The sequence below is a fragment of the Furipterus horrens genome, unplaced genomic scaffold, assembly GCF_987537825.1.
Source record: "Furipterus horrens unplaced genomic scaffold, mFurHor1.1.pri manual_scaffold_10, whole genome shotgun sequence".
NCBI lineage: Eukaryota > Metazoa > Chordata > Mammalia > Chiroptera > Furipteridae > Furipterus > Furipterus horrens.
This window is the reverse complement of record NW_028327180.1, coordinates 36938129-36950631: the sequence shown is the minus strand read 5'-3', so window position 1 is coordinate 36950631 and position 12503 is coordinate 36938129. Positions and strand designations below refer to the sequence as shown.

Sequence of the window (12503 nt, the reverse complement as noted above, 5' to 3'; positions counted from 1 at the left end):
TCACTGCCTTTGCGAGTGCTGTGCCCGCTTCCTGGTTATGTTCCTCTGGCTCATTCTTTCACCTAATTCTGGCCTCTGCTCAAAGGTCACGTCCTCCGAGAGGTCTCCTCTGACCACCCAGGGTCAGAAAGCTGCCTCATCACTTGCGACATTCTGTTCCTGCTTACGATTTTCATTGCCTTGTGTGTCACCAGCCTTTGCAACACACGTGTCATTGTTTATTTTTTTCATTTATTTTTAAAAAATATTTATTTATTTGTAGAGAGAGGGGAAAGGAAGGAGAAAGAGGAGAGAAATATTGATGTGAGAGAGAAACATTGATCGGTTGCCTCTTGTATGCGCCCCGATTGTGGATCAAACCTGTGACCCAGGCATATGCCCTGACCGGGAATCGAACCCATGACCTTTCGCTTTGTGGGATGACACCCAACCAACTGAGCCACACCAGTCAGGGCTAAGTGTCATTGTTTAATCCCTGTGAGCTCCATGGTGTGGACAGCATGCTTCTTGGTCACACCTGGGTTCCGGTGATTTGAATGGCATCGGACACTTAGTAACTGGTGAGAAACTGTGATATTTATTGAGCACCTATGATTTGCCAGGCCCTGGTCTAGGCACTGTGTATATGACAGGGACAAGACAGACACCCTCTTCCCCTAGCAATCAGGCACTCAACCTGGTGGGGCAACAGACATGAATCAAATTATCATACAATGATTAATCAGAACCAATACTAATTTGGCATTTACTGCATCCCAGGTGTATAGTACATACTCTGTTAATCAGTTAATCCTCACCACTGCCCTGTGGAGGTAATATTATACTATTGATATCCCGTGCTACAAATGAGGAAACTGAGGCATAGGGAGGGTAAGGGTCTTTTAAGTTCCCACAGTGTGGTAGATTATTCCAGGAATAGTCCTGGTGGCTCAGGCTTCCCATGCTCCTGTGCAGCCCTCTTGTCCTGTCTCAAGGCTAGTCATGTGCTTCATGCTGCCGGAGGAACTGCAGCACCAGTGATGAATGCATTTGAAGTGCTTGTGTTTTGAGACCTGCCTGTCCTGCTGTTCCTGGACGCCTACAAGTCCCCCAGGGGGTAGAGTTGGCCAGTCTGGCGGTCGCCCATTAAGGGCAGCCAGATTTAGTAATTAAAAATGCAGGATGGCCCTGGCTGGTTGGCTCCATTGGTTGGAGCATTGTCCCGTGTTCTCTCTCTCTCTCTCTCTCTCTCACTTCCTCTCTCTCTCAAATCAGTAAACATAGCCTTGGGTGAGATTAAAAAAAAAAAAAAACCCAAAAAACAGAATGACCAGTTACATTTGAAACTGAGATAAACAATGAATGTTTTCTTTTAGCATATGTATGTCCCAAATATTGCATGGACATGCTTATATTAAAAAAGTCGTTTGTTGTTGGCCTGAAATTCACATGTAACTGGGTGTCCTGGGTTTTTTCTCACAACCCTGCCCCCTCAGCCAATGGCAGCCCTGACTCCCCAGGCATAAGAGAGGTTCCCCTGAAAGTGAAAGCTGACCACCTTGGCATGGCCTCTTGAATACCTCACGATCCTGCAGGAGTCAATTGAACAAGCATGGTGCTCAGAGGGGAAGGTGGGAATGCTGTAAAAAGGGCTGAGAAGCAGACCTGGGAAAGAGGCAAGGTTCTGGCATTTTAGACAGAAAGTTGGGTTTGCATTTCAGCCTTTAATGGCCTGGGAGAGAACTCTCCTCCCTTCCTGGATCATAATACATTGAGCTGAGGGAAAACCAGGGAAAAGTATCTACCCCTCGCAGGAAAGAATGAGGGGCAGCCAAGGAGGGACCCACAGATACGAGATCTGAGAAGTGCCGCCCACTGGCCGCCTGGCTTCATTTCACCGAGAGCCCTCCCTGAAATCCCTTCACTTTCCAGACAGACCTGCCCTCCTTTGAGAATTCCTCTAAGAATTTATTTAAACCATTCACCGAATACCTCCTGGGCAGTCAGCCTGGCAGGTGGATAGAATTCTACCTTTGCTTTCTAAGGTGACTGCCTCATTAAAAGAATTAAATGAAAAGAAAATGTTAAAAACAAGACATTTCTAATGGTCACACTTCTGGACTCATCAGGACATGCCAGTCATGACAAGTTAAGAATTTCAAAGAGGATGTTGCATTTTTAGGGTACTTCTAATTTTTTTAAGCTTCCTCTGATGGTTCCCAAGGGCCTTCTTATGCCTTCAAGAGAGCCAGTACTCCCCCCATTTTTATTATGTTAATATACACATAACAAAATTTACCATCTTAACCATTTTCAAGTACACAGCTCAGTGGCATTAAACACATTCACAATGTAGTGCAGCCATTACCACCATCCATCTCCAGAATTTTCTCATCTTCCCAAACGGACATTCTGTCCCCATTAAACACTAACCCCCTTTCCCCTCCCCGAGCCCGTCACCTACCATCTATTTTCTGTCTTTGTGACTCTTACTCCTCTGGGGACCTTCTGTGAGTGGAATCACACAGTACTTGCCTTTTCTTTTCTTTTTTTTTTTTTTTTTTTTTTTGATTTATTTATTGTTTTTCTAGTACAGTTTTCCTCTTTTTCCCCAATTTCTCCCCGCCTCCTCCCAGCCCAGCTCTTCTCCCACAGTCAATTCCCACCTTATGGTACATGTCCATGGGTTATTTATTCTAGTTCCTTTACTAAAAGTATTTGTCTTTAACAGGCACTTTGAGTATGATGGAAGAGCAATGACTCAGTCAATGGGATGGGGCGACGTGAAGAGAGTGGGCCTGGCAGTACTGAGGATGGTCACTGCACAAGCACTGATTGAGCACCTGCTGCATGCTGCATACTGGGAATGCTGAGTGTGACCCTGACTGCCTGTTGTGGGGCTTGCAGCCCCGTGTGATGGGGTGAAGGCCCCATGGGAACACAGTGAGTGTCAGCAAGAGAAGTGAACCAGACGTGATGGGGAGAGTTTATTTCATGATGGGTGTGGACAGGCAGTTTGGAGGGGTGGAGCAGAAGGACCCCTTTTAGCCCACAAATGAAGCCCTTTTCTCTGCCAGGCCAGGTACTATCCTCCCGGGACCCTATCATGTCAGGGCTTTGCTGCTTCACCATGGAGGAGACTGCAGCGCAGCATGAAGGACCCCAGATTGGGTGCTCAGGTTTCCTTTCTCAGACTGGAACGTTTCCCAGGGTAGGAGTGGGGCACGTCCCCCCTTCTCAGATGGAGACTTAGAGGGGGCCAAGTGTTTCTCCTCTCAGACCTGCAGCTTCTCAAGGTGCCAACACCTACGTCTTCCTCCAACCAGCCTCTCTGCCCTCAGACTAGTGGGAGCAATTACAACTGGAGTAAGGGTGGGGGAGCTTTCTTCTTGGACCCAAGAGTATTTGGCAAAGTCCTAGAAACAGAAAGAATTGATAGAGGTCCCATTTCATCCCCAGCTTTAGACGCAGAAAAAGCAGAACAATTTCTGTAGGAAAATAAAAACAGAGAAGAAAGTCCTCGAGTCTGAAGGCACAGCACCCCCAGGATTGTCAGCATGTCATTTCTGATTCTCGGATTGTGGATTTAAATGGGGACCTCTTTCCTAAAGTGGAGGGAGGGGCGGCTTGGTGATGGTCTTGGCAGTTCCCACACGGTCAGGGTGCCCCTGTCTCCAGGCTCAGTCCTCATCCTCACTGGCATAGACACCAGCTTCCCAGCGTTCAGCCTTGGCATTCTTACGGCGGGTCACCCGCGTGGCTTCCAGGACCTGCAAGAGGAGGCATAGGGTCCCCATTACGGTCCTAACCCCCAAGACACCTCTCCCACTGCCAACTGGCTTAGAACAGGTCTGTGTTTCAGACCTTCTACTCCTAATAATAGCACCAAGGGATGTGCTAACTCATGCTGAGTTCCATAGCAGGGGAAATGCCTGGGGCTGGTATTTTGAGCTCAGCTCAAAGATGGCCCCAGATATATTCCACAAGTCCACTGAGGTAGCTGGCCTTCTCCATACTCTCAGATGAGCCCCTCCCCCAAAGAAAATGCCCTTGTCTTGGGCCCAGTCTGCTCTAAAACCTTCATTATTTGACAAAGAAGCTGCAAGTGCACCCACTTTCACAACCTGCTCCTGTGGCAGGCATTACAAGCAGATCAGAGAAAAATGCACTGCAGGCAGACACTATCAATTGAGAAGCTACCCAGTGAAGTCCTCACACCCAAAAGAAAGATTTTGATGGTGCCATGGAGCAGGGGTACCGAAAGGGAGGAAAAAGCCAGGAGCACACTCACCTCTGAGTTGACATGGTCCAAGGGGTTGATGCCAGCATACTATAGGAAAGGAACATACGTCAGTCCCTGGGCCTTCTGCCCCGCCCCACTGCAGAGCCTACCTGGATCTCAATGCACAGCCCACTCAGTCACCATTTGAGGCAGGAGGAAGGTGTTTCATGCCCACCATGGCCCTCTTATGTGCCCCTTGATCACTCCAGACTCGGTCAGCCACCATGCTGTTCCCTCATGCTGTTCCCCTCAGTGCAGTCTCAGTCTATCATTTGCAATGATTTTTCCTCTTTGTCGACTTCAGCATAATAAAGACAGCCAGCATTTATGGTGCTCTTCCCATGGCCAAGCGCTGTTGTAAGACTTGGAGGTGGCTGGTCTTATTATCATGCTCATTTCACAAGAGGAGGAGACTGAGGGTCAGAAGGGGGCAGGGACTCGCCCAACATCACACAGCCAGCAAGTGGCAGGGATGAGACTTGAACTTGGGTCACTGGGCTCCACTCTGTGCCCAGCCCATGAGGCCAGGCTATGAGTACCAGCTGTGTGAGGCCAGAGCTGGTGTTATTCTCTCCAATACCACGCTCAGAGAAGAGATGGCGTCATAGTTACAAATGTAGGGTGTAGATTCAGGCCTGTGTTCAAGTCTCAGCTGAGGGACTTACAGACCATGTGACCCTTGGCAAGTCTTGCACCATCTTCCTGTGGCCCTAATTGTGTGTGGTGGTGGGGAGAGGGTATCAGACCTCAGGCAGGCCTCTGAGGGCATGAGGATTCTAGACTCACCCACTGCTCCTTCTTCTTTCTCTGCTCGGGAGCAGCCTCGGCAGGGGCCTCTGCCTTCCACACCAGGTCCGAGTGCAAGTGAACAGGGGTGAAGAAGTGCGAGTCTGACACTGAATAGCTACCTGTGATGCCTGTGGGAGGCAGGGGGGTGGAGGAGAATCAGGGAGGGCGCCATAGTCCTTTGAGGGTAGAACATCAGTCAGACTAAGGCTCGGGAGACATACAGAATATCTGGCCAAGAGGGTGGACCAGTTAAGAAGACAGGTGAATGGACAGACATACAGAGCAGACAGCTTGTTAGGAAAGCTGATACAGTGACCAAAATAACCAGTCAGGAGGAACTGGATAGATGGATGCGCCAACCATGAAAAGTGAAAAACAATGAAAGTGATACAGGAGATACTTAATACTGACAAAGAGGAGCAATTGACCAAGAGGATACAGCATCTGTACACCTTTATGTGCCTAATAATACATTCTAGTCCATAAAGCAAAAATCCAAGGGCAAAATCTCTCCAAAATCTATAGTTTAAGAAAACAGGCTGGCAGACCAGCCAACTGAGGGAAGGGACAGAGTCCCCTAGATGTTCCTCCACCCTCAGCCCCTCCTGACACCCCTAAACTCCATTTCCCCACCCTCCTTTGCTCTAACCTCTGAGACCCAGATCAAAGCAGCTGTTTCCTGAGACATGTCCTCACCTGATGCCTGGGAGGAGCTCCTGGATTCTTGGTCACAGTCCAGCTGCTCGAAGACCTCTGGGAAGAGAGCGTTGCGTCGTTCCTCGGCTACCTCTCGCTCCCTCCTCAGGACATTCTCCATCTCCTTGTCCAGCAGCTCAGATGACTGGGACCTCTGTAGCCTCAATGCTGGGGCCCCAGCCACTTCCCAGCCCCATATTCTGGGGACCTCAACCTTCTGAGGCACATCCGGAACCCTGAACCGCAGGGGACGCAGGCGAAAGTACTCCCATCGCACGACACCCTTGTTGGCTTGTGGGGATCCCCTGGGGGGCTTCCAGAACTCCTGCTTTGTGCCTAAGGGTTTTCCAGAGGATTCCAAGAGATGCTTCTGAGACCCTGTGGCCTTTGGTGAGGCCACCACCTTGGCCTCACCTGCAGAGAGACCACCAGGCTTGCCATAAGCATGGAAGGCTGAGAACTTTTGCTGGGGTGTCCCAGAGCTCAAGTAAGGCTGGTAGGCATCAGGGGGAATGCGGTTCACCTTCCTCAGCTCTGGAGCGGGGTCGGCCACGCGCAGTTCTGGGGCCAGGCCAAGAACAGAGTCTGAGCTAAGTGCTCTCCTGAGTCCAGGCTGGGGGCCCTCGGAGATCCTGTTGGGCATGGACACCCAGCCCATCTGCAGGCCCTCCCGCCGGTGATCCTCCTCACGCTGCGTCTCCTGTACCATATCACGCTGTACATAGAGTGATGGGCGCCCCCTGTCCCTCCGCGGGGCCACAATCAGGCTCACCTTGGTCAGCAGAGGCCTGGAGGGTATCTCCACCAGCTCCTGGTGGCTCACCACCTGCTGCAGCCCCCTCTCCTCACGCAGAGCTGCCTCGCGCTCCTGGGCCAGTCGGATCTCCCGCTCAATGGGTGTTTCTTTAGGGGTTTCCAGTGATTCTGCTCGGGACTGGGAACCAGGATCAACCATAGCTTGGACAGCAGACCCAGTGGACAAACCGCGGACTCTCTTCTCTTGCATGACCACCTTGTTCACCGGGGGCTTGACTGAGACAATATACCCATTGGCCAGGGGTGGCTTATTCAAGGTCTTGGGGGACTGGCTGACCCTGGGTGGGGCACATGCTGGGGCCACCCTGGCTGGAGGATTCTGGGGAATCCCCGCATTTGCCTGCTCCAGGTTCAGGAACTGCTGCCTTGCTGCCAGGAAGTCGATCTGCTCCCTGTCTATCACATTGTCTTCCAGGGCCATGAACTGAGGTCGTCCGGGGGTGCCATGAATCGTGGCTACTGTGCCACTCTTCCTCACTGCCTGGCCCTGGATAACTGCCCAGCGCTCCTGCTCCAGGTCCTGTGGCTGCCTGGGCAGGGCATCCCTTGTGTTTAGGTGGTAGGCCTTCACTTCCTCATCCTTATCATCCTCTGGCTGAAGGGACTGTTGGCTGGGGAAGGTGCGCAGGCTGTAAGGTGCCCCCATCCTCAACACATCCAGCCGGGCCTTGCGATCAGGTATCTGCACTATAGGCTTGTCCTGGCCCCAGCCGCTGGCTAAGGGCTCCACATCCACCAGCTGGGATGTGTAGCTGATGTCCTCATTGGGGGCTAGGCCAGCCTTGCCTGGTGAGTGGGGGATGCTGAAGATGGGGTATCTCGTCACCCGGTCCATGTTTTAGAGGTTTCAGCGTACTACAGGTTCCAAGGATGGAGATGTTTTCAGCTCCCTGAGGAGGAGAAGGAATGACAGCCACCAGGTCAGAGCACTCAGGGAGAGGCACAATGTCCATTTTCTCAAACAGCAAAGTCCTGCCCAAGTGGCCTCTGTGATTGGTTCAGGGATGGACATATGATTCAACCAGGTCAATGACATGAAAATCCTGGGACTTGGCAATGAGTGTAGAAATTGTAACCTCTTTCTGTTAGGCTTGTTAGGTTGGTGGGATAAAACTGAGAAATGCTGAGGGACCATACATGCCCACTTGTGGACACAGTCTGCTCAAGAACAACCCCAACCCCAGCACAACACCCTAAAAAAATGTTGTTTGAACTCCTGGATCCAGCCATACCTGAATCTCACACCTGTACTGACCCAACAACTTGCCCTATGTGTGTCTGACCTTTGCAAGCACCCCTGACCATCATCTTCCAGTCACTGCACACCCTGCCTTGGGGATACCCTGCTGCCCTAATCCTACTGCTCTCCTCTTCCACTCAGTTCACTGTGTCTGGACCCAAAGCCATCCCTGGACAGCCTCCCTGACCCCCACTAGCACATGTGTCTGCCTCTGTCCCAGGGCATGCACATTCTGAAATTCCCTCATTTACAGATGTTATCCAACATTTACAGATGGTTCCAGGAGGCTTGCCTCTTGCCGAGGGATGTCCAGTGGAAAAATTGAGGCCCACAGAGGGGTGGCAACTGGCAGATTCTAGCTTTAGAGATTCCATATCCTGGTTCTCTCTCCTGCACCTGCTCAGCGGGACACCTTGTCTTATCTGAGACAAACCCTCTGCCTTGGCCCCACAAAGCCAAGACAGACTAGGGAGCACCTTGGACCTTGTCCCGCAGGGCTGGGCAACACCCTGACCCAGTGCCCCAGGAAGGCCCCCCACCAAGTGTCCAGGTTCCTGCTGAGTATTACTCTAGGAGCTCTCTAGGTCACATCCCTGATCTCACACCTCTGTGGCTCCTGGCATCTCCAAGTTTCAGTTTTCACTACCTTCCCCAGGTGCTCAAGGCCTCCATCTGACCTCAGCACAAACCCCCAAACTCTGTAGGTACCTCCAACCCTCTGCCTGGAGGCTCCTCATTTCCGAACCTCCACAGCATCCTTAGCTACAGCCCATGGGACAGGTTCTCCAGGAATCCCCACCCCCCCACCCCCCAGATTGCCTCCACTGCTGGAGCCCATAGTCTCAGCATCTCCTGTGTGCCCTCTCAGCACCCTAATGTTAGGTGTCACCTTTTTTACAGCTAAGGAAAGGTAGACAAGCTGTTTCCAACTCCTCAAGCAGCCCTTGTCCTTGGCTTGGACCCTGGTTTCACCAGAGCTACTATATATATTTGCTACCTTTTTACACCAACTTGCTTGTAAAAGCTAAATATGGTTCTAAAAAAAGGAAAATGCAGCATTTCCCTGAATTGGGAAAGTGTCATCAAGCAATATAAAATCGATCATGGGAACAATGTTACAACTAATAGGTTATGTTTCACACCATCTTTTGTACATATCAAATATTGAAACACTAATTAGGAAAACAATATTTAAAACAAGTGGCTTGGATAATAAATCCCAGGCAACTGGGCTGAGCCACTGTCCCAATGACCAAGCAGCCCCTGACAGAGATTATCTCCTTGAAAGTTTTTGTGAGGTGGACATGTCTTTGAAAGGAGAATAAACTTATTTAAGGCCTGTCTTCTCCCACCTGAAGCCATCAACTCAGGAACCTCTCTCCCAGGGGCCCCAGGTGAGCAGCCAGAGTCTGGTATTCAGCAGGTACTTAATAAAGGCTGGTTGAACAGGCTGTGGTCTCTGCAAACACTACTCATCCCAGGAGATCAGGATGTGGGGTTGGGTTATTTTAGCTGCAGACCTAGCTGCCCCTCTGGGGCTCCCCTCTAGACCACAGCCTCTCCTCTGTGTCAGCTCTGTCCCCATGCCCTGGGGCTCCCTGGAGAGAGCAGGTGTGGCAAGGATGACACAGAGTGTTTGCTGAATGAGTAGCTGGATTTTCACTCACCAGGATTTATAACCCACAGGGGACATTAACTCCTGGGAAAAAGGTCTGCCTGCCCAGAGGGTGTTGGATCTTCCTGCCAGGTGGGGTGGGGGTGGGGGGGTTGCTACTTCCTCCTTGGCCCATTCCTCCCAGATGATTCACTGAGGACAACAAGGTGTGGGACTCAGGCTGGATCTTGGGTTCAAAGTCCTGGGGCCCCTCTCATCTGTGGCCTTGGGCAAGTCTCAATTCAACCCTCATCTTATTTGTTCCTCACAAGATCCTGTGGTTCTTGTCCCCAATTTAGAGCAGAGGGAACCAAGGCTCAGAGAGGGGAAAGTGCTCATCTGGGGTCACATAAGAGTGACAGAGCAACAGGTCCTGTAGCTCAAACCTTCACTTCTAGTTGGTTGCCTCCTCCTTCAGGAAGCCCTCCTGGATTATTCTTCTCCAGCCTCACCCTATATCCATGTCAATACCAAACTGAAACTAGATTTATGGCCCCTGGTGCCACACATTTGCTTTCTCACACTGAAACTGGCCTTCTGCCATCAGGGCAAAGGCCTGCTGGAGGGGCTGAGGCTCAGACATGGAAGATCACACAGTAGGAAGGGGCTCCAAGGGTCCCTCTGCCATCATGCAGGGCTACAGTCTCCCAGGCTCCTGGCTGGGTAGAGCCCCCGACCCTTCGACACACCTGGACATTGGACTGAGTCTCTGTCTCCACTGGACAGAGCCTCTGTGCTGACACCTTACACGCTGACTGCCCCACCTCCACGCTTCCACCTGAATGCCCCCACCAAGCTCTGGACCCCATGGGGTATTGCATACTGCTCCCCAAGCAAGGTTCTGGCTGGTAATAAGCGCCTCCTCAGCAACCTCCAGGATTCCCAGAACCCATGGGCGAGGTGCGGGGCGGGGGTAGTGCTCCCTGGCCTCTGGCCATGGTGCAGATCAGGCCCCTCCCTTGGAGGGCCAGGGCTCAAAGTTCTCAGATTTGGGGCCAGAGACCCAGGGTGGAGACTGAGGCCCTGGCAAGGTTCAGGGATGGGCCTTGTGCTCCATGGGGCAGGGGATGGGGATGGCAGGAAGGACACACACCTCAGGGCCTCAGAGTAATGGAAGTGCAGAGCAATGGGAAACTCCCACCAGCCCCTGACACCCCAGCTGGGTCCAGAGGGATATGGGGCGAGGATGGGATGTCTCCCTCCCTGCTGCCCAAGGGCCCCACCGGTGAGCGATTGTTGCCAACTGGCACATGACCCCCCCATGCCAAAAACAGACCTCACCCCATGCAGAACCTCCTGCCCCCCCGCCCCGTAACTTTGTGTGCATCCTGCTCCCTCACACCCCTGGCCTCACCTGTCAGCTCCTGGCCCCCAGTAGCCTTCAAGCCTCGGCTCCACTCTGGCGGCACTGCCCTGCCCACAGGTTGCCAGGGAACAGGGCCCCACCCAGAGTTGGCAGGTGCACCCCTCCTCCTCGGCCCCACCCGAGGTTAAGGAAACAAAGTCTTGGGAAGGAGAGAGAAAGCCGATATCCAGGCAGGGTGGAGGGCAGGCACCATGCTCACTGAACACTGCCCCCGGCCCCCAAGGCCTCCAGCCCCCGGAGCTGGAACTCACCTGAAGCCTCCCTCTAGCTGCCATCTGGCTTTCACACCACTTTTCAGTGCCACTCAGAGAAGGGACATCGTTTGCCCAGGGTCACACAGCAGGTCCATGAACCACGTACCCGTTTCTGGGTTGTGGGGGTCTAAGTCTTCAACCTCCGTGGTGCCACCTGGCTCCACCCATCCACGGGGCTACTTCCCCAGAGCCCTTTTCCGAGACAAGCCCAGCTTACCTGTCTCCAAGGGTTCAGTGGGTCTGGGCTCAAATCCCTGTAACCTCTATGAGCCTCTGTTTCCTTCTCATGAAATGGGACCATTACACAGCTGGGAGAATTTCCCAGGCCACTTGGACATAAAGAGCTGACTGAAGACATCAAAAGTGCCAGAAAACGCTGGTGGGTGGGCAAGGTCCAAGTCCCACTGACGGATGGAGCACTAAAGCTCTCATTGGGCAGCATGTCCTCCCAGGTGCTCAGCCATCCTGCCCAATTCTCGGTTGAGGTGCAGAGAATGGCCAGGGCTGCAGGAACCTAGTGTTTACAGGAAAGTCAAGCAGCTGGGACCAGCAATCAGCTTACGGGGGAGGGGACACAGTGGATTGGACGGGCTCTGTCCTGACCCTTCGCTGGCTGCAGGGACCCTCTGGACCTCAGTCTCTTCCTCCATCAAATGGGCCCTGGGCCCTAAATCTGGCAGGGCTGCCTGGGATGGAGGGTTTGAGACAGGTCCAGATAAAGGGCCCAGCCTGGCAGCTTGAGCGTGCAACATGGGCTAGTTCTATCAAAACCTGGGGTGGACAGCTTTGCTGTCTCTTCCCCACACCACTGCAGGTCCTTTTACCTGTTTTGCAGACATGGAAACTGAGGTACAACAAGTTTCAAGTCCTAAGGGCAGACAGCGTTAGCAGTGGGTTGGGACTTGAAACTGAGCCTACCATGCTTACCACCTATTGTCCATATGGAGAAATTGAGGCCAACAAAGAGTAGAGACTGCATCACCCAGTGTGCTGGGGCACTATGGAGACAGGAACCCCAATGTCCTGCTCCCAAAAGGGGTAGCCTCCCATTCAGGGTTCAATGCCCATTGAACAGATAGGTAAACTGAGTCACAGACAGAACAGAGTTGCAACCCCCATAAATGGTTCCTCCCCTGTGGCCCCATCTGTTTTCCAGAGACTGGTTCCCTGAAGAACTTTGGGGTATCTGTGGGGTCCTTTAGGTTTCCTGGGGAGCTATGAGCCCAGCAAGGGGCACCCTCGCAGCCAAAGGACAGGAGAGGGGCAGAGTGGGTGTAGAATGGAGGGCTGAGCAGAAAACAGAAAGCAAGTCCTGCCACTGGCTGTTGCCCTGTTACCTCCAGGTCTTACCTGCCCAGGTGCTGCTCAGATGTGCTCAGATGCAGGTGTGGCCTCTGCTGATGAATCCACCAGGGCACTGGATGAGC

General features: G+C 52.5%; 1 protein-coding gene across 2 annotated transcripts; it reads right to left on the bottom strand.

The window, feature by feature from the left end:
• Nucleotides 1-2953: 2953 nt before the first annotated feature.
• On the bottom strand, nt 2954-12496 carry MISP (mitotic spindle positioning). 2 transcript variants are annotated; one of them, XM_090289091.1, is made up of 5 exons: nt 12427-12496; nt 5747-7452; nt 5048-5178; nt 4271-4309; nt 2954-3749 (listed from the first exon to the last, which is right to left on the bottom strand). In XM_090289091.1, exons 2-5 carry the CDS (start codon nt 7395-7397, stop codon nt 3660-3662), a joined length of 1911 nt encoding a protein of 636 aa, XP_090145217.1. In that variant the 5' UTR covers nt 7398-7452; nt 12427-12496; the 3' UTR covers nt 2954-3659. The 2 variants fall into 2 exon arrangements, with proteins under 2 accessions (XP_090145217.1, XP_090145218.1); XM_090289092.1 differs by lacking the exon at nt 12427-12496 and adding an exon at nt 10811-10860.
• Between the last annotated feature and the right edge of the window lie 7 nt (nt 12497-12503).